The sequence below is a fragment of the Nuphar pumila genome, chromosome 10, assembly GCF_984573655.1.
Source record: "Nuphar pumila chromosome 10, dmNupPumi1.hap1.1, whole genome shotgun sequence".
Taxonomy (NCBI): Eukaryota; Viridiplantae; Streptophyta; class Magnoliopsida; order Nymphaeales; family Nymphaeaceae; genus Nuphar; species Nuphar pumila.
The window spans coordinates 116,395,386-116,416,636 of record NC_143258.1 but is presented as its reverse complement, the minus strand read 5'-3'; the positions used below and the strand labels follow the sequence as shown (position 1 = coordinate 116,416,636).

Below are 21,251 nucleotides of genomic sequence, written 5' to 3'. Positions count from 1 at the left end.
CTTAACTTGAGCTATGATCATGCTGTAAATTTTCTAGTGTTTCACTGTGTTATAGGCCTTTGGATGCATACTTTTAGAAGTCTGCAACGGAGAATAAGGGCAGCAAATGGCAGCAATAGTGTCAGGACATACAGGGTGGGCCCGCCTTACTAAACATTTGTCCAGCCCCAAATGTGAATTGTTCTCTCACAATCATCGTGAGAACGATTCTCATTTGCCCCATTTCTCATGTGCAAGCAAACGTGAGAAAAATGTGGCAGAGATACAAAGTTCACATCAAGGCTCATTTCTCATGTGATTCAAAATCGTGTTGTCTACCATGTGATTTTGAATCATGTGAGGTTGAGTCACATTATTTTGAATCACATGGGATGTAAGCAAACATGCCCTAAGGGGTATTTGGTCCATAGAATTGATGGGAGACAACAATGCAAGCTCCACAAGTAGATATGAACTCTCAACCATTCATGTAGGCCAAACTTCACAAATGAGATTGGTGGAAATTTGGATCTCCTGTAATCCCCAACTTTGTGGTAATTCCAAAGTTACTGGAGTATGGTGGAAGCGATGGGTGAAGCGAGAAGCAACAGTTTAAGAGATGCTTGGATGTGTGAAGCTTTGAAGTGTTAGAAAACACAAGACAATGCAAGTATGAAACAAATAAAAATAAATGGAAAATGGCATAAAAATACTAGAAAAGTACTATGCGGCAAATATGATGCATTTCTTGAAATGCCCTATAATTTTTGCGATTCTCCTCATGTTTAAAAATGCAAATATCTAGTTTTAAAGACTTTGTTATCCCTGCACAAGATGTTCTAAATATATGTGAATTTACTCTCAAATATGTGACTTTTGTAGAATAGTCTATGTTCTTGCATCTGTATCTCTTTGATCCGATATCTAAATCTTGCATTTTTACAATCGTTGAAAAACTTAGACATAGGCTTGTAACTTTTTTGTTTTGAGTTAGAACTTAAAACCCCTCTAGGATTCTCATTTTTGCATTTCAAAATCAGAATAAAAGCATGATTTACAGATCGGTACAGACACAATTGTTTCTTTTTTGTTTGTTTTATGCCATTTTTCAGCTACATGCGTTGAAAATTGAGAACAATAAAAAAAATGACAGAGATAGATTAGGATATTAGTTTTTCAATGCCATTAAGATCACCTTCATCTGATGAACGATTTAGGAGAAACGCACTCTGATGAACGATTGAGGAGAAACGTCCTCTAAAAAATAGACTGATGAATGATCAACTAGATCACCCTTCTCTTTGTGGATGAAAAACGTGGGTTCAGGTTCACTTGTTTCAGTCTGCTGAGAATGCTATTTTAGCTTTCGAGCTCAAAAATTGAAACCCTAGATGGGTTTTTGAATTTGACTTAAAACAAAAAAATTATAAGCCTATGTCTCAACTTTTTAATGACTGTAAAAAGATAACATTTCGACATCAAAGCGAAGAGATATAAACATGAGAACACAGATTGTTCTGCAAAAAATATATATATAATTTTTGCATATATTTTTTGCTATTTTCTCTTAAATATATGCATAGTATCTCCTAAATATATACGATGTTTTCTTATATATGTGATTTTATCTTGAACTTACAATTTTTTCTTAAATATTTGTGATTTTTTCTTATATATGTTATTTTTCATCTAAATATATGTGTTTTTTCTCAAATATATGGATTTCTCCTAAATATATGTGATTTTTCTCATAAACATGATTTTCTCCCAAATATATGCAATTTTTCTTCTATATATGTGATTTTTCTTATATATATGTTCTCTTAAATATATGCATAGTTCTTTCTATATATGTTATTTTCTTTCTTAACATGCAATTTTTTCATATAATTTTTGTAATTTACTCTTAAATATACATGGAATTCCTCCTATATGTGAGATTTTCCTCCTATATATGAGATTTTCCTCCTATATATGTGATTTTCTGTTAAATGTATGTGATTTTCTCATAAATATATACAATTTTTTATTTATAAATATCATATATATTTAGGAGGAAATATGTGATTTTTTCATAAATATATGCAAATTTTTATTCATGAAAATCATATATATTTAGGAGAGAAATCACATATTTGAGAGAAATTCACATATATTTTGTGAGAAAAATTGCATATATAAGAGAAAATCACATGTTTAGGAGAAAAAATGCATATGTGGGAAGAAATCACATATATTTAAGAGAAAATCACATATAAAAAAATGGTATATATTTAATAGAAAAATCATATATAGGAGAAAAATCATGTATATTTAAGAGAAAATCACATGTTTAGGAGAAAAATCACATATATACGAGAAAATAATATATATTTAAGGAAAAATCACATATATATGAGAAAGTCTACATATATTTAAGAGAAAATCATAGAAAATATATGTGAAAATCTCATATATATTTTTTGCAAAATAGTTTATGTTCTCGGGTCAATATCTCTCCACTCTTATGTTAAAAACTTGTATTTTTATAATCGTTGGAAGGCTTATACATAAGCCAATAGCTTTTCTGTTTTGAGTTACAGCCAAAAACCTCTCTAGGGTTCCTGTTTGTTAGCTCAAAAACCATAATAGAAGCATGCTTTGCAGACTGGAACAACTGAACAATCTATCTTGCCATGTACATTTCTCTGCAACCACTCGCCATATCAAAGAGCACTTGGTGGTATTGAAAAGCTAACTTCCTAATCTATCTTTGTCATTTTTTATATTTTTTTCATTTTTTAATGCATATGACTAAAAAATAGCATAGAACATGCAGAAAAGGCGCAACCATGCCGACTCCAGTCTATAGAGTGTGCTTCTATTTCGTTGTTGGAATGCAGAAACAGGAGCACTATAAGTGTTTTCTGTAAAACCCATAAATTTTTAGGTATTTTAAGACATTATAGAGAAATTTTAAATATGAAAATATTGATTCTATATGTTTCTTATATCTCTAGAATGTAGAGTTTTTATATTACTTCACCTGAAATATTTATTTAGTAGTTATTTGTTAAATCTTATTTAAAAAGCAAGATCTAATTAGTTTAGAAAAGCTAGTTGTTTCTGAATTATGCCTTAAACCATGATTTTATTTAATTATAGTATTTATGTAAAGTTTTTAACTTAGTGGACTAGATCAAGCAAGAAGGTCCAAAGTAGGAAGAAAGTAGTAAAATGAAATTTCAGAAAAAAATAAAGACTTAAAATAGAAATTTAGAAAAATATAAACTTAAGATAAAATTTTAGAAAAATAAAGACTTAAAATGGAATTTGAGAAAAATAAAGACTTAAAATGAAATTTCAGAAAAATAAAGACTTAAAATAGAATTTCAGAAAACTAAAAACTAAAAATGGAATTTCACAAAAATAAAGACTCTAGATGAAATTTTTAAAAATTAAATACTCAATATGGAATTTTGAGAAAAATAAGATCTAATGTGGAATTAGCATCAATTGAGGTTGTTAAATGGAATATCAAAGAAATAATAAAATAATAATTAATTAAAGTAAAGAGAAAAGGTAACTAAGTGATTATGATAGTTTGAATTTAAATAAATAGAAGTACAACAAGAGGGGAGGCAATTTTTGATAATAATGAGATTTAGATTTTTTAATCTAAGTGAGATACACCCAATCCCAAGGTGAATCTCTAAAATATCATAACTAGAACAAATAAAGTAGAGAAGCTAGAATATCTAGCTTGGAATAGGTTTTCATATTAGAAAAATTCTAGATGTGATATGAAGGTCAAGGGTTATGCTTGTGAGAAATTTTTTGATAATTGAGATAATTAGATCTCAACCCTTGATTTCTTGTAATAGATCCAAGCCACACATCTTGAATGTAATCATTGCCTTAACCTTATAAATACCCCATCAATTTATGAAGGAGAGACATCCAAGAGTTTACAAACTCTTTGTCTATCATTTACGATTTTTGCATTTTTCTCTTTCTTCACTTAAGTGTAGTGAAGAATGCCAATTAGGAACTCTTCTCTACACCTCTTGTGAGTTGAAAGATCCAAGTGAAGGAAAAGATCAAAGCCTAGTTCACAAGTCATGGTAAGTAGATTTATTATTTATGCATCTTAATAATCGTTCAAACCCTCATCTCTCTTCTATTCTCTCTCTCTCTCTCCTCAAACTATATAAACATGTATTTCCATAACACATGTGGATATGGCAAATGATTATGCTTATTATTATTTCTTTCACTCTTATGTCTCTTTCTTGATCCATACGATTTTGACAATGCTCATGTTTGAAATGGAGAAGCACGAATTTCAATGGCATTTTCTTATTTCAAAAACCATGATCAACCATAAAAATTAGTTGGGTTCATGGAGTTCTCATTCTTAAGGGTTTAAGCATCTCACAAATGTTTTAATTCCACCTAAGGCTACTTAAGAAAATCATGTTACTCTCTAAATTAGAATATTCTTGGAAATCCATGGGAATATGGGAATCAAAAACTTGATTTCATGAAAATTGGTGTCAAGATGATGAAATTCATTTATGAGAAATGCTTTCTTGAAAATAATTAATGTGAATGTAAAAATTGGATTTTTTATTTTCACAATTCATATGAAAGTGATGAAATTCATATTGAGAAATTAATTGTTGAAAATCTATATAAATATGATTGAATTTATAGATTTGAAGTTAATATTTTGAGTAATTCATGTGAATGAGATAGGATTTATTAAATTAACATTTGGTTTCTCAAAATCTCTAGATGATTGTGATATGAGAAATTTATTCTTGAAGATTAATAATTTAGAAAGTCTTCTTGAAGACTTTATAAAAAGGAAAATGCTTTTTGAAGACTTTGATGATCTCTTGAAAAATTCACTTAATAAAAATGAATTTGAAAAATTTGGATGATTATGATTCACTCAATGAAAATGAATTTGAAAAATTTAGATGATTATGATTCACTCAATGAAAATGAATTTGAAAAATTCCGATAATTATAATTCACTCAATGAAAATAAATTTGAAATTTTTGGATGAATATGAATTTGGAAATGATTCACTCAATGAAAAAAGAATTTGGAAATTGTTCTCTCAATGAAAATTAATTTTGGAAATTCGGATGAGTATAGATTCCCAAAGTGAGAAGTGATTGCGTAGAAAATAGCTACTTGAATTCTTAATTTCCTTGATGAAAAAGTTAAATAAAAAATGAAGGGTTTCAAGGGATGAAAGACACACTTAATATGTTGATTTAAGGTTCTTATTTTTGAAAAATGAAAAAAATGCAATTGAGAGTTTTAAAAAGGATGAGACGATTTTCGAAAGTACTCAAATATGCCTACACGGCTGGAAAAACCTAGTTCGAACCAGCATGGTCTAGATCGAGTCTACCCAATCAAACCACACAGGTCTAAACCAAACTTGATTCAAACCTAGGTTAATAAAAGTTGACACAGCCAACCGAACTAGGTTCGGTTGGTTTGCGTCGAGTTAGCTGAAACTAGTTGGACAAAGTAATTCGGTCCAGCCATGGTTCAAAAGAGGGTTGTCTGTCCCATATAAGCTTGGATAGACCAACAACCTCTTCAATGTACTTTGAGGAAAATCAGAATAGAGAAAAATAAAAATAAAAAATAAAAATAAAAAGGAGGACAATAAGAAACTAAGAATTCGATTTTTGAGAAAATAGCAAAGGTAGTGGACAAAGGGTTTCATTGCGAAAGCTTGAGTTTTTCAAGGTTTTAGAAATTGTATCAATATAAGGCTCACACACACTTTAAGAACAAAGTGTTCAAAAAGTGAAACAACCACGAAGAAAAGAAAGAATTTGTATTTAATACTCGATTAGGCCCGAGTAAATCGATAAGGCATGATTCAAGAATCAAACACTTATGAGTGCACAATGTTGTTGCCTTAGAGAGGCTAGACACGTCTATACTTCAACTCTTCTCAACGAAATTTGAAAGACCTCACAAGTCTATGCGTGTACAAGAGGCATGACCAAAACTCTACAAGCTTATGACAAAAGCTAAGCGACAATGCGATGAAAATGCTTATGAGATTCACCACACACTTGCAAGAATTAGATATATGCTCATGAATGTGACAAATGCACATTGACGTAGAATAACATACTTATGCTTGACATTGATACGCGAATGTTTATGCATAGGTTGAGTGCCATATATATATATATATATCACTTGTGTGATAGTGTGTTATATTGCCTACAAAATAACAAGATGAGATGAAAAAGAAAATGCATATGACATATACATGCATAAAGGTCAATGATTTTGATGTTCATGTTTCATATGAATTGTCTCTAAATGTCTATGATGCTTGCATAAAATGACAGTGCATATGTTTGCATCTAAATTGTTATGCTATGAATTGATGCATTGAGGCACGATGAACATTTCTTGACTTATGTGTGAAATAAACTAGTTGTGGAACACATTAATGCTCTAATGAGAGCTTGGGTAAGCTGCGACCCCACGCTGCGAGTGAAAGTTTGACTACATGCACTAATAACCACATATTAAATCATGGGTGTACACCTTCACTAATAGGGTACTTGTTTGAGAAGCACGCGATTTGGGATAAGCATAAACCCTTGATGGAGATGTAAATCATAGGATAAAGGTTGGGTGGATGAAATGGAAGAGTGCAACTTGAGTGTTGTGCGATCGTAGAATGCCATTGCGGTTGAAGGGAAAGTTTTATAGGACGACTATTAGGTCCGCTTTACTATATAGTACGGAATGTTGGGCTGCCAAGAGACATCATATTCAAAAAATGAGTGTAGCTGAGATGCGTATGCTGAGATGGATGTGTGGAAATATAATAAAAGATAAGATTCAGAACGAGGAGATACGTAAGAAGGTAGGCGTTGCACCCATTGAAAATAAGATGAGAGAGAATTGTTTACGGTGGTTTGGACATATTCGACGAAGGCCTAATGATGCTCCAGTTAGAAGGATGGAGAAATGAGAAAATATATTAGTTAAAAGAGGTCGGGGTAGGCCTAGGAAGACATGGATGAAGGTGATAAGAAAGGATATGAATGCTTTGAACCTCACCGAGGACATGGCAATGGATAGAAAAGAATGGAGGAGAAGGATTCATGTGGAAGACCCATAATGATTTTCTTTGTTGGTTCATATCGCCGACCCCAATGTTTTGGGATGAAGGCGTAGTTGTTGTTTGTTTGTTTGTATAAACCCTGTCATGACATACTGCCCTGCGGAGAGTATGGGGCTACTAAGCCATAACCTTGCTAATATACTAAAATAGTAAGCTATGATTTATTTGAGACTATGAGCATATTACTTTTATTGTTATTCTGAGATTATGATAATATGATTCTTTATAATTTCATCATGCTATTCATGATTGTTATCAAGATTATAATTATATCATTACATATATGAGATTATGATTATGGTAATCATACTGATATTGCATAACTGAAATCAAGATAGATGCTTTTAATTACTTATCATAATGCATAATGCTTAAGTTAGTTTTTTGGTTCACAAGAGTTTTGACCCCGTTTTATGGGGTGCAGATGACGAACAATTATGCAGTTCGAGAGCTTGCTGCGTGGCGAGACCCTAATCCAACCTTCCCTAACTATGTTTTCGATCTTGAAACCAGTTATTAAGTGTTTCATTTTAATGAGATATTTCATTAAACCTTTGAGGATGTATAAACTTTGAACTATTTGTAATGCTTGGAATAATATTTACTTGTCTTGGTTATGTGATAGATCTCTATTTCAAATACAGAACTCATTTATGTAACCTGCCGAAATTGTCCGACTTTTTAAAACCCAAACTATTTTCGTTGTGCTATTATAAAAAAAATGAGGTTAAAATTCTATGTTTTTAAGTTAAAAATTTTGAAGCATTACATTTTAAGCTATAATTGAAAACATAAACGTTATAGACATATAACTCATCTTTCCAATGACTATAAAAACATAAAATTTTGAAGTCAGATAAAAGAGATACAAATCTGATAATAAAAACTTTTCTACAAAAGACAAACATATTTGAGTGAAAATTTATATATATTTAAAAAACCACATTTGTAAAGGGTAAAAAGGTATTTTTAAAATTAGATATTTGCAATTTTGGACATAGAGAGAATAACAAAAATTGTGGAGCATTTCGGAAAACATGTCATATTTGGTGTAGGGCATCCCCCTCTTCCCCTCACTCTCTCTTTCCTAATATGAACTTGCCTTTTTAGTTAGTTGGAAGCGTCGGGCTTTGTGGGGATCATTTTTTGTAAAAATACTATTAAAACTCGTGTGCTTTATTTATAAAATTTTAGTAATTCCACCGAACATGATTCATAATATCAGCTTAAAGTTAGAAAAAAGTATATATTTTTTTCAACGTGAGAAACATTTATAATACCGAGGAAATTTATTTTTGTATTGATTTTTCAAAAGTGGAGTTAATCAAACTTGCGAAAGAGTGAAAGAAGCATATAGTTTCACACTTTCTCATGAGCTTCCAAAGTTTGAAGAAGTTTTTTTTTTCAACAGAGAAAGCTGTACCCTTAGGGGTTCGAACTTGCAACGTCCCAACACAAGGTGACGTTCACTATAACTGCTCCTGCCAGACAAGCCGAGCCCCTGTTGGTAAGTTTTAAGAAGCTTTCAATAACTACACTTTAGCCTCAATGCTGGGTGAGTGTGAGTTTGTTGGCTCTCATGTAAGCGTGTTGAATGTGTCAAATTTTTACTTGGCTTGGTGTTTAATGCAATTTCTCAAAAAAGGGGCCATGGTGGCATCCATCACTTTCATGGTTTCAACCAATGTTATCAGTATCGGTGCGTATCGACAGAAATCCGATACGCTGTGGGCCTGAATTGGCTATTTTTAGTAATTATAAAAACTTTTTAATAATTTTTTTATATTTATTGTAATGGTTTTAACACATGTCATACTACGATTGACACGTTATGATTTTTTTTTATTATTTTTGGGCCAATACAGAACGATTCAATTGAGTATCGGTATCAGCGATCCAACTGAATCAGTAGCCCAACGATTCAGGGCGGATATCGACTGACAACATTGGTTTCAACAACTTTGGTTGTGTTGGTGACCCCACCTTGGGTTTAACCTTGCAGGGCGTGGACTCATTAAGTGTTCCGGTTCTCAGAGACTGTTTTCATAAAAAAAGAAATCAGCTCCCGCTTTGCCACTAGTGTTCCAACATTAATGACGTGTGGATATGAATATGGATACAAATATGGATATGGATATGATATGAATTTAAAACAAAATATGCGAATTTAATGAAAAGTGGGAAGCTACCAAACATATATTTCGTTATTTATTGTAAAAATATTTTCAATAATTTTAATATGTAACAATACAAACAGTGCAGAACTCGTATTATAGCATGTTGTGTAGCATTAAGGGTGCAAACGGGTCAGATTTGGTTAGTATGTAAGCATTATTGAGCCTGACTGAACTGAATTTTACCTAATTTGATTTGGAGGTGGGTGGAAAAACATAGTACCAAATCCTAAACAGACTAGCTGATCAGATACATTTTAATATGTATTCAGATTATTTATTGGATTCATGTTTGAAATCAGATTCAGATGTAAAAGTGCATGCTGAATCTCAATCCGATTATTCATTGGATCACGTGTGATCTACCAAATCTGATTCAACAGGTTCAGATTCTATTGGATATTTGACCGAAACCCGACCAATTGACATCCCTGCTAATGTGTCCTGTGTCCACATGTTGTTTCATCTGTTCCTGCGACCTAGATCCTAGTGAAATGTCAACTAGCTAGGGGTGCAAACGAGGTTGACACGGGCAGGATCGCAGTAGATCCAAGTCCTAATTTTATGCAAAAACTAGATCCTACCTTGGATTTTTGGTTTGAACTAGATCCAACGTGATGGGGTTGACTCCAGATCAGTATTTTACATGGTCCGATTTTATCATATGATTGGATCAGGCCTGGATCTAAAGATAGATATAATAAAAAATCATCAATTTGAATCCGGGTCCAAAAAATCAGACCATGTAAGAAGTCACATATATATATATATATATATATATATATATATATATATATATATATATAGAGAGAGAGAGAGAGAGAGAGAGAGAGAGAGAGAGAGAGAGAGAGAGAGAGAGGTGTTTTCTGCCCGTATCCTGGTATACAAGTTTGCCTCGAGTGAGTACCCGATACAAACCTGATCCATTGATGGACTAAATCGAAGATGCCGACCAGATAACCGATGGCTTGCCACGTACCAAGCTGGTGATGGGTCAAGCCCAGGCCTGAAATGGGCCCGGCCTGAGCCAGAATATAACTGGGTTGAACCGACCTCAGACCTGGGTATGGGTCTACGTCACAGGGACACGCCATTTTGGCTGCATGTCCCTGGTGATATGAGCGGGCATTCTTGGACACGGACACATACTACATTATTTTAATAATTTTAAATACTATTTTACTATATTTTAATTGTATTTCAATGAAAGCTTTATTTTTAATGTTAAAATATTCAAAACACAGTTTTTTGTTGATTAAAAATTTAAAAATTCCTTGTGCTCGTGTCCCATTTTCGAACATTCAAGTAGAATCCAAATCCAGCGTCCTGAAGTCCACGAATCATTGTGATATAGGTATGGGTTAGGCCCTAATGAACCTGGGCCGAGCTAACCCGATGTCCACCCGTAGATATCTTGACAATTGACCCGACCCGTTAAACCATTCTTCGGATAACCTCTAGCTCCCCTCTCTCTATAAATATGTCAACGGTGCCAATGAAACGCTAGCACGAGAGGCGCCGAAGGAAAGGGGAACGAAACATCCAAAACTAGGGTTTCTGGAAATTCCCCTCTTTTTCCCGGTTAGGATTTCAGACTCAGCAAAGGATCGAAGGGGCCGGGGGGGACACGATAAGGAATCGGGGGGCAATTCGATATGTACTCCAGAGGGTAAGCGGGTTTCGAAATTTTAGGGTTTCTCTTTCTTTTGCGTTTCCATTTCTCAGTTTTCCTTTCTCTTGCTGGAATTCCTTTAGATTTTTTTTTGTAAGATTACGGTTTTTTATTTGTGATTTTTTTATGTCTCGTCTTCTTAGAACAATGTTGTTTTTCACGGTCGTTGTTTCTAATCGTGTTTGCTGGTATATGATTTGCAATTTTGGGATTTCTTGGTTTTTCGAAAGAATGATGAATGGTTGTAGAAAATGTCGAAATCTTGAGCTAAATGTGTGTAGTTCTAGATGGGTGGGTGGTTTTCGTGTATTAACGGGTGGGTTGTCGTTTCTCTTGGTTTTGGGTTTTCGGGAACTGAAGGAAATACATGGATGATGGTAGAGATATGCATGATTTCGGGTCAAAACGTCAGCGGTTAATGGATTCGAATCTGGGCTATGGGAATTCTCCTGGTCCCAGTTTCATGTACGGTAATGCCTCGTACATGTCCCAATTCTTTGGCCAGCCTAAGCCATTCCCGGTTGTTCGGTTGCGAGGGTTGCCTTTCAATTGCACCGAGTTGGACATTGCGGAGTTCTTCATTGGTTTGGATATCGTTGATGTGCTTTTTGTTCACAAAAATGGCCGGTCTAGTGGGGAAGCTCTTTGTGTTCTAGCATACCCTGTCCAGGTTGATTTCGCCCTTCAAAGGAATAAACAGAACATGGGCAGGAGGTATATAGAGGTTTTCCGGAGCAAGAGGCAGGAATATTACCAAGCTGTTGCAAATGAAGTTGCTAATTCTAGGAGCATCTCCCCACGCCGACCAGCTCCTAGAGTGAGGTCTTTTGATGATGCCAAAGATTCCATGCAGCACACTGGGGTACTCAAGCTGAGGGGATTGCCTTTTTCTGCTACCAAGGAAGACATATTGGATTTCTTCAAAGATTTTGATATTCCGGAAGATAATGTGCATATGGTTTTTAATTCAGAGGGAAGGGCTACTGGTGAAGCATTTGTAGAGTTTGCAAGCGCTGAGGATTCAAAAGCTGCTATGGTCAAGGACAGGATGTCCATTGGGAGTCGTTACATAGAACTTTTCCCGTCATCCCATGATGAGTCTGAAGATGCTGCTTCAAAATCCAGATGATCCAACTAGAGACCTTGTTATATTTCTATTGGATGCTTTGTAACTTTGCCAAGAAGATAAGTACTTGTTATGGTGCAGCAGTTTTTCTGTTTTGGGACTGATGGTGCAATGTGATTAAAGGTAAGATTTATCCTTTTTTTAATCTTAGTTTAAACGTAATATTTGTCTTATTGGTCTATTTTTGGAAGATTTCACAGTCAGATGTGTCATATGAAATGATGGTGTTATGGCAATAGACTTTCCGTATGTTCTTTTCTCAATGACACTTTTGGGGTTGGAAGCGAATCATATACCCTTTTATTTTCATATTTTCACTGTGGTTTTTCATAGATCCTCCTGAATGCAGGCTGCATGAGAAAACATAGTGTTCTAACTGCCTTCTCCTCCTTGAAAATAAAAGGAGAATACAATGATTCTCATCACAACACTCATGTGAACTGGGATAGGTGAGTGATGGAACTGGCTTGTAGAATAGACTACATGGGCTATGTCAGATCGAGTGATAGTCAAATATGTTAATGCTCCAATCATCTGGCGGTATGAAGTGAGATGCTCCAGAGGTGATCTGCCATCTTTCTTCATCTTGGCGTTGATTATTTATAGAGTGTCCACCCTCTTTTAATCATTAATCCCTGACTTGTCAATAATTTTAGTAGCAAACTTTGTTTGGGTTAGCAAATATCCTCGTGGAGAATAAGCGACTTTAATTCCTAAGAAAATCTAAGAAATCCAAGGCCGGTCATTTCAAAATGTTCCTTAAGAATACTTTTAATATGACTAACCCCTTGTTTTTCTCCATTGATAATTATCATGTCATCCACATAAAAAAGCAAAATAATGATACCTATATAAGATTTTTTTTAAATAAGCATAGCAGTGTTAGTATAACAAGATTCAAACCTATGTCACATGGGTGCGGGTGCGGGCGCGGGTGTGGGTGCGGGTGCGGGGATTCGGCACTTCCAAAAAACCCGGGTGCGGGGTGCGGCAGGGTCAAAAATGTATATATATATATATAAATATATATATATATATATTAAGGGGGTCGGGGTTTTTCTGCTGTCAGCTGCTGTCAGCAGCTGACAGCAGCTGACTGCTGTCAGCTGCTGACAGACAGCAGCTGTCTGTCAGCCCTGACAGACAGCTGCTGTCTGTCAGGGCTGACAGGCAGATTTTTTTTTAAAGACAGACAGCAGCTGCCTGTCAGCCCTGACAGACAGCAGCTGCCTGTCAGCCCTGACAGACAGCAGCTGCCTGTCAGCCCTGACAGACAGCAGCTGCCTGTCAGCCCTGACAGACAGCAGCTGTCTGTCAGGGCCCTGACAGCAGATTTTTTTTTAAAAAAAATTCAAATTCGCAGCCCATTTCACAGGGCAATTTTTTTTTTTAAAATCCAAAAAACAAATGGACCTAAATGATCTTGGGTGCGGTCAACGCACCCAAGACCGGGTTGACCGAACCTGCACCCGCGTCGAGTCGCGTCGACGCGGGTGCGGCACCCTGCTAGCCGAATCCCTGTGACATAGATTCAAACCCAAGTTTAATCATCACAAAGCCGAATTTATCAGACCATGCTTTAGGAGCTTGTTTTAACCCATATAAGACTTTTCTTAAATGAATGACCTTTCCATATGGAATCTTATATCTTGGAGGTGGATCTAAACTTCGTATTTTAGTTCTCCATTTAAAAATGCATTTTTACAACCATTTGATAAATGACCCGCTCCTTGACAACAGTCACAAGCCTACAACTATGAGAGTTTTAACAAAGGTCATCCTAGTTACGAGTGCAAAAGTTTGATCATAATCTATACCATGGTTGCCAATTGAGGAAGCGAGAGCGGGAAGCGATACAGGAAACAGGAGCGGGAAGCGAGGCACTTTCAAAATTTTAGGAAGCGGGGAGTGTGGGACCACTTAGGAGTGAATCATGAATCGTCTTGGAAGCGACCTAGGAAGCGAGGTGGAAGCAAAAAAAATAAAAATAAAAAATTGAAAAAATGGGGGAAGCGAGGGGAAAGCGTGATGGGAAGCGCATTTTCTATAAAAGGGAAGTGTGCTTCCCATTAAAAAATGACGCTTCCCCGTGCATTTCAGAAGCACAACGTTTCGCGCTTCCGAAGCATACTTCCCCACTTACCTAGGCGCTTCTGATAACTCTGATCTATTCCATATTCTTGAGAATAACCTTTAGCCATTAATCTCTCTTTGTATCTTTTTAGTGTCCCATTACTTTTAGTCTTTACTTTGTAAACCCATCTACAACCTATGGTTTTCTTCCCTTTGAGTAAATCTTTTATCTCTCAAGTTTTAGATTTCTCAAGTGTCTCTAATTCATTCATGTGTCTATGTTTTCTTTCAGCCAAACCATTTTTTTTGGTGCATTGGCATAAGACCTTTGATGTAGAATACTATTGGTCTCCAAATATTCTTTTAAATCTTTTGACATAAATTCTTTCCCTTAATCCGAGTGAAAAATATATATGTTGGTTTTGAATTGATTCTTAATGAGGTCATGAAAAGTTTTAAAGATTCTAAAAACTTCATATTTGTGCCTAAGAAAGTAAATCCAAGTATATATATAAAAATCATCCACAAATATTACATAATAAACATAACCACCTTTAGAGGCAGCAGGAGCGGGACCTCAAACATCTGAGTGCACTAATTCAAGAGGTTTAGATGAAAAAAACTCTTTTGTGGCAAATAGAAGGGCTTTCATTTTGCCAAGAGTAAAATCGGTACAATGAAAATCTTCATTACAATTTTTTTTCAAATGTGGTACATGAGATAATTTAGATATGCTAGGATGTCCTAGCCTTTGTTGTTACAAAAAAATCTTCAGGTTTTGTATATTGCGACAAAATGTGTCTTTTGGAATAATCGATCAATCCATATAGTAGAGATCTTCCTTCCTATGACCATCCCCAATTTGCTTCTTTGACTGGAGATCCTGCACCCAACATCGGTTTGATGAAGAGACACTACACCCATGGTCGACAATTTGAGAAACTAAAAGTAAATTCAAGTTAAGTTTTGGAACAATCTTATTTTGAGATTTGAAAAGTTTGAAAATTTGTTAAAACCAGTGATTCTTTTTATGTCAAGAGAAGACCCATCAACGGTAAATACAAGGGTTTTACTTGCATTAGTGCCACAATTGAAAAACAAAGAATGTTTGAGGTCTTATGAAAAGATGCCTCAGACTCCAAAAGCCAAGAAACCTCAAAAAAAATGTGAGGATGTAGAGACCACGTTTCTCGAGATGGAGAAAGATGAGTTCTTGATAAGCGGTTGTAGAGCTTCCATCAATTGAGACAATGTCATGGTTCCAATAGATTTGGAATCTCCATCGGTCTCACTCTTGTCTTCTTGAGAAGTTCCTATTGACACCTCTTCTCGTATCTTCTTTTGAACTTTGGGCAATAGGACTTAATGTGCCTTGGTTGTCCACAATTATGGCAAATGATCTTCTTTCTCTTGTCATCATTGTAGGGCTTCCCAAAATGAGGCTTAGTGAAGTGAGGAGGTTTATAACTATTTGCGTTGGCTTCAAGTCTAGAAATGACCAACATATTGTCTTTAGTCTCTTTATATTCGAACATAGATCTTAATCTTGTCTTCTTCATACAAACTTCGGCTAAAACTTCATGTAGGGGTAGAGTTTTTTTTTCTATTAATAATATTCACCCATACTTGTTCAAAATCGGGTCTAAGACTCATGAATTGGAAGAATTGCTCCTCAAGGATTTGTTTTTTCCTTTCAAGAGCGTCATTAGAAGTCTCCCAAATAGGTTTCAACTTAGCCATTTGATCCTAAAGTCTTTTAAGAGTACTATAGTACTCTCTAACAAATTTATCTCCTTGTTTGCAATTGTGGATGTGATCTCATAAATCCCATTTATAGGTGACATCCTTTTGTGTGTAAGTTTGTTTGATGAACTCTCATGCTTTGTCAACCCTTTCAAATTCAAGGATGTTTAAACATGGTTCTTCATTCATGCTTCCCATGAAGAGGGAGATGACCTTGGCATGTCTAACTTCCCATTCTTTATGGACTTTTTTGTAGTCCAACAATGCCTTCTCTCTTTCGCTTCCTTTAAGGGTCTTTTCTTTAGACGTCCACTACAATTTTTGTGAGAATAGGTTAAGGTTTCAGAGATGAGCCATCAACATATTTTCACAAATCTTTTCCCATGAGAATTCTCCTCACTGCTGTGACTCACATGTTGTAGTTGTGTCCATTAAACTTGATGGTGACAACCGTAACAACTTCTTTGTCGGCCATTGGAAATGAGAAGAGAAGAAGAGGATGAGAGAAGATAATATTTAAATAGATGATGAGGGCTCCACCAAGAAACTTTCTCAGGAGCTCACGAGCCTACATGATCCATGAGCACGAGCACGAACCCACAAACTCCAAGAACTCAAGGCTTTGATACCACGTAATGAAACAAGAGTGTGCACAAATAGATGCCTCTATGGGCTACAAAGATACACAAGCGTGCACAAATGCAATGAGCCACTTTTGGGAAATATGCAATGATGCAGAGCAGGATGGACCTGGGTTCAGGGACTGGATTTGCACCCTAGGAATCAGATCCAAGCAGTGGATCCAATTCCCATATTGGTTCCAAGACATGGAGGGGAGGTTCCACTATGTACCAATGCCAGGCAAGCACAGAGAGTATAGGTCAGACAACTCCAGATCCAACATCATGCCGGAGCAACATCGGGTCCGGGGTCGGACCCGATACCCAGATCCAACCAAAGTCTTTAAAAACCCCTCTAGGGTTTCGTGCGCACCAGAGAAGATTGAAAAATCAAAACAACTTTTCCCTTTTGGTCTTTTTTTTCTGTCTGTCGTTTTCTCCCTTGATATTTACCCTTGCTTTTCTTTGAATCGTTTATTCATTTACCTTGCTTCCTGTTATTTTGATTTGCTTTGTCTCATTTGACGCCCATTGAAAATAAAGAGTAAATATTACGTTTCACTGTCTTGGTAGTTCCTTCTTTGAATCTGTTCATTGTCATTGCACGATGTGAGGTCGTGCCTTCGGTTCAGCCCACAACACGAGAAGATTGACGTCTCCCTGCATCAAATGGTATCAGAGCACCGAGCATCCTTCGTCGCCGGCAGCGTGCCGCCAAATGTGAGGATCGATCCGACGAAGGGGAAGGAGCAGGACACCAGCAACGACAGTCAGATGTCGTAGATGATGACCCAAATGGATGGGAATCTGCTGCATGTCTGTCGAGACGTCGCCGGCTTGTCGAAGCGGATGGATGGGGTTGAGGCACGGTTGGGAGCACTGGAGTCCAAGGTGGACGCACATGAGGTGCAATTGAACCAGATCGCGGGAAGACGTTGGAGAGACTCTGCACAGGGATGCAGGGGACATCAACGTTTATCCGGTACACCCTCTCCAACTGGACCCTGTTACTACTGTGGATTGCCCAGTTTTGGGCTCTCTCCCACCGAATCAGCAAGGGGCGACAACACCCCAGTCGTGGCAGCGAGTTCCAGTCACGACATCGCTGGCTGGGCTCGAGCTGCAGGACCACAGCGTTACGCTGGGTCTTGCCCCAGGCCAGGGATCGTGGCCTTGCGCTGGGGAGCCCGCACCACAAGGGGGGTCGGACCTGCAGGGTCCCAGCTTCCCCCTGGGCACTATAGGGGACCCGAGTTCCTTTGTCCGACCCGGGAAGGCTGTGACCTTCCCCCTTGAGCCCGCGCATGGGAGCCGTAAGGCGGCAAACTCACGAGTGGGAGCAGGGGGTGTGTGGACAGGTTTGGACCCGAGAAGGTCCAAACCCGAGTTCATGAACATGGGGCCCGGGCCCGAGTCTCGTGGACCATCCTTTGGGTCCTTGGGAGCTGGTTCAAGTTCTGAACCTACTTACCCAACCTACCCAATTGGGTTTGGTTCGCGGTTCGTCCCGAACCAGACCCAACCTGTTAGTTTTGGCCCACAAAATGGATCCCACATCGACCCAAACCCATATCGGACCTGGACGGAGCTCCAGTTTGATTTTGAGTCGGGTCAAAACCAGACCCATAATCATATGGATCGAGTTCAGACCAAGCCTTCTACCCCTACAACTCGATCCCTTATCCAACCTATCCAAATCTAGGTCCGACGAGTAGTTTAGGACTTGACCTGATCCTAATCCAATCGGGTCATTCATCCCAGTATTACAATACCCAAAACCCGCATCTTTTCCAGGCCCAAGCCTTTAACCCAACCCAGATCCAGAATCCCGTACCAAACCCAATCCACTACCCCTACCCTAATCTAACCCATAACCCAAACCTATACTATCCCATTTCTACCCACCTAGAGCTCGAGACACGGCAACCCCATCCCCCTTACCTTGGACCTCCTGTCATACCGGTGCCACAACGTTGGCCACAGGTGGCTCCCGCCCATGGGCCAGTCAGACCGAGGCAGATTCAGTAGGGACCAGCATGACCAGAGCGCCGACATGTCGTCGGAATTCGCCAACCCCAGCAGCCAGGCGAACAGGACCACAGAGATGGAGCAGTGTGGGATGATGACACCTTCTGGAACGAGCATCTTGCAGGAATGGTGGAGGCCCGATAGTAGAGAGCACCGGAGCGCCCCTCCATGTATGGGGTGAAGTTGGAGCTTTCAGAGTTCGCAGGTCGGTTCGATGCAGAGAAGTTCTTTGATTGGTCATATGCCGTCCAATTCTTCTTCGACTCCCACGATGTCGCCGAGCATTGTCGTGTCTCCCTAGCCTCTACTCGGTTGAGAGGCCTAGCACAAACATGGTGGGTTGAGATGCAGAGGTCGAGGGAGCGACAGGGATTAGAGCGCATACAGACTTAGGAAGAGATGCGGTCTAAGTTCGTGCCGTCGGATCACACCGAGAGAGCCTACAAGGAGTACCTGGCCCTGCGTCATGGCACCAATACTGTGGCGAATTACACTGCTGAGTTCCATCGTCTTTCCCTACGAGTGCAGATTGAGGTATATTTTTTGTCTTCGTTCTGTTATTTCTGACGACTTTAGTTGTATCACAGTCGAGTCATTGGATCAAACCAGTAGTTATGCCATGAATATGGAGGAGAAACTGAAAAGGAAGCAAGAACATAGGACATCCCGTAGTGACCAGTCCAGTCAACCCAAGTCGAGTTTCCCAACCAGGGGAGCGAGCTCTCCTAGGAAAGAAGACTCAAAGTCCACCCCAGGAGTCAACCCTAGCAAAACCGATCTGTCTGGACCCGCATACCACACCAGATCCAAAGGTAAGTCCAATGAGTCTACTACTCGTTGCTTTAGTTGCCAAGCGTTAGGTCGTGTTGCGTCCAAGTGTCCCACCGCGAGTAAGAACACCCATTTAGTAGAGGGCCTTGTCCAGTCTGCATCCAATAGTGAGAGCGAGGGTGAGTCACCTGTTGAGGAAAATGACGGGTTGAAAGTCGTAGAGTTCCATGGCAGCCTCAAAAACTTGTTAACCATTCGCCGTGTTTTGACCACATCTCGAGAGTCGGCCCCGACAAAATGGTTGCGGAATAATATTTTTAGAACTCGGTGCAACTGTGAGGGGCACACATGTAATGTTATAATTGATACTGGGGCATGCAAGAATATGGTGTCCGAGAGTCTTGTGTCCGCCTTGAGTTTAAAAACTTTAAAACTGTCCCAACCCAATAAAATGGCATGGTTCAAAAAAGGGAACGAGGTACCCATCGCCCTGCGTTGCCTAGTTTGATTCTCCATGGTGGAGCATTACCACGATGAAGTGTGGTGTGACGTGGCCCCTATGAGTGCATGCCACATCCTTTTGGGGTGTCCCTGGCAGTTCGACCATAAAACCATTCATGACGGTTGTAGGAACACATACATATTTGTTTTTCAGGGCTACAAGATAATTCTTCTTCTCACCAAGGAGCCCAGGCTTCCCCGACTCGCGAACCTATTATTAGAATATGGATCCTGTAGAGGATCCATATCACGTGTATGTTTATGTAATTTATATTACTAATGCAGGGCAATTTTGTCCATGCATTAGAAGTTATAACCCTATTAAATTTAATAATGTTTTAGTGCAGCCAACGAAGATTACATTGGCTGCCGATTCCCAACAAGCACCCGAGTTCTCCTTCTTCTCTTCCTCTTCTCTTTTCTCGATTCTAACAACAGTTTTATCATGATTGTACAACTAAAGAATTGTGGGAGACTCTAGCGCAGACTTATGCTCAAATATCAGAGGCTAAGGTGTTATTTCTCAAGCGTGAATTTCAGTTTTTGAGAAAAGGGACAATGACCATTATTGAATTCTTAAATCAAGTCAAAAGCATCACAGATCAACTAGCCATTGTTAGATATCCAGTGTCCGATAAAGAAAAAGTGCAGCAGACACTGAATGCCCTGGGATCAGAGTATCATGTTCTTGTGACTTCCTTATTGTGCTTGCCTATGTTACCTAGTTTTGAAGATTTGCGTGCTAAACTGTTCCAATATGAGATGTCCTTGAAAAGCATTTCTGATGCTTCAATTGGGCAATCATCTATGCATGATGTTCTTGCCAAAGGGATGACTGCTGATCGTACACGAGGAGGGTGTGGCAGAGGTAGGGGAGCACAAATCCAGGGTGGACGTGGGTTGCTACCTACTCCCAGCCTGTCAAGGAATGTTCCCACATGCTACCAATGCAACAAATGTGGCAACATCAAAGCCAATTGCTGGTTCAATCCTCAGAATCCTCAAAATCGCAATAGAATACAAAACAATAGAAATGTTGCTACATCAGGATCTGCGGGTACCTTTCGCGTCAGTGATGATGCTAAGGATCTTCTCCTGTTTGCTATAGCTAACTTGAACCTGAAGCAGAATGATGATGAAATATGGTATGTAGACTCTGGGGCAGCTGCTCATGTTACCTGCAATGCAGGTAAGTTCACTACCTTTATCCCTTATTTTGGTAAATCTAATATTATAACCGGAGATGGGACTCACCACCTTATTTCAAACGTAGGCAACATCTTTATTCTTTTGTCTGAATCTTTATCCATTCCTTTATCTAATGTTGTGCATGCACCAAACATAAAAAAAAGATTGTCTCTGTTTCCAAGCTTGTTGATTCTACCAGTTTATCTGTTGAAT

At 38.0% G+C, this 21,251-nt stretch overlaps 1 protein-coding gene across 1 annotated transcript; it reads left to right on the top strand.

The window, feature by feature from the left end:
- Positions 1-10,820: 10,820 nt before the first annotated feature.
- On the top strand, positions 10,821-12,314 carry LOC149828028 (uncharacterized). The gene is made up of 2 exons (XM_090019815.1): positions 10,821-10,985; positions 11,349-12,314. Exons 1-2 carry the CDS (start codon positions 10,972-10,974, stop codon positions 12,115-12,117), a joined length of 783 nt encoding a protein of 260 aa, XP_089875941.1. The 5' UTR covers positions 10,821-10,971; the 3' UTR covers positions 12,118-12,314.
- The last annotated feature ends 8,937 nt before the right edge of the window (positions 12,315-21,251 follow it).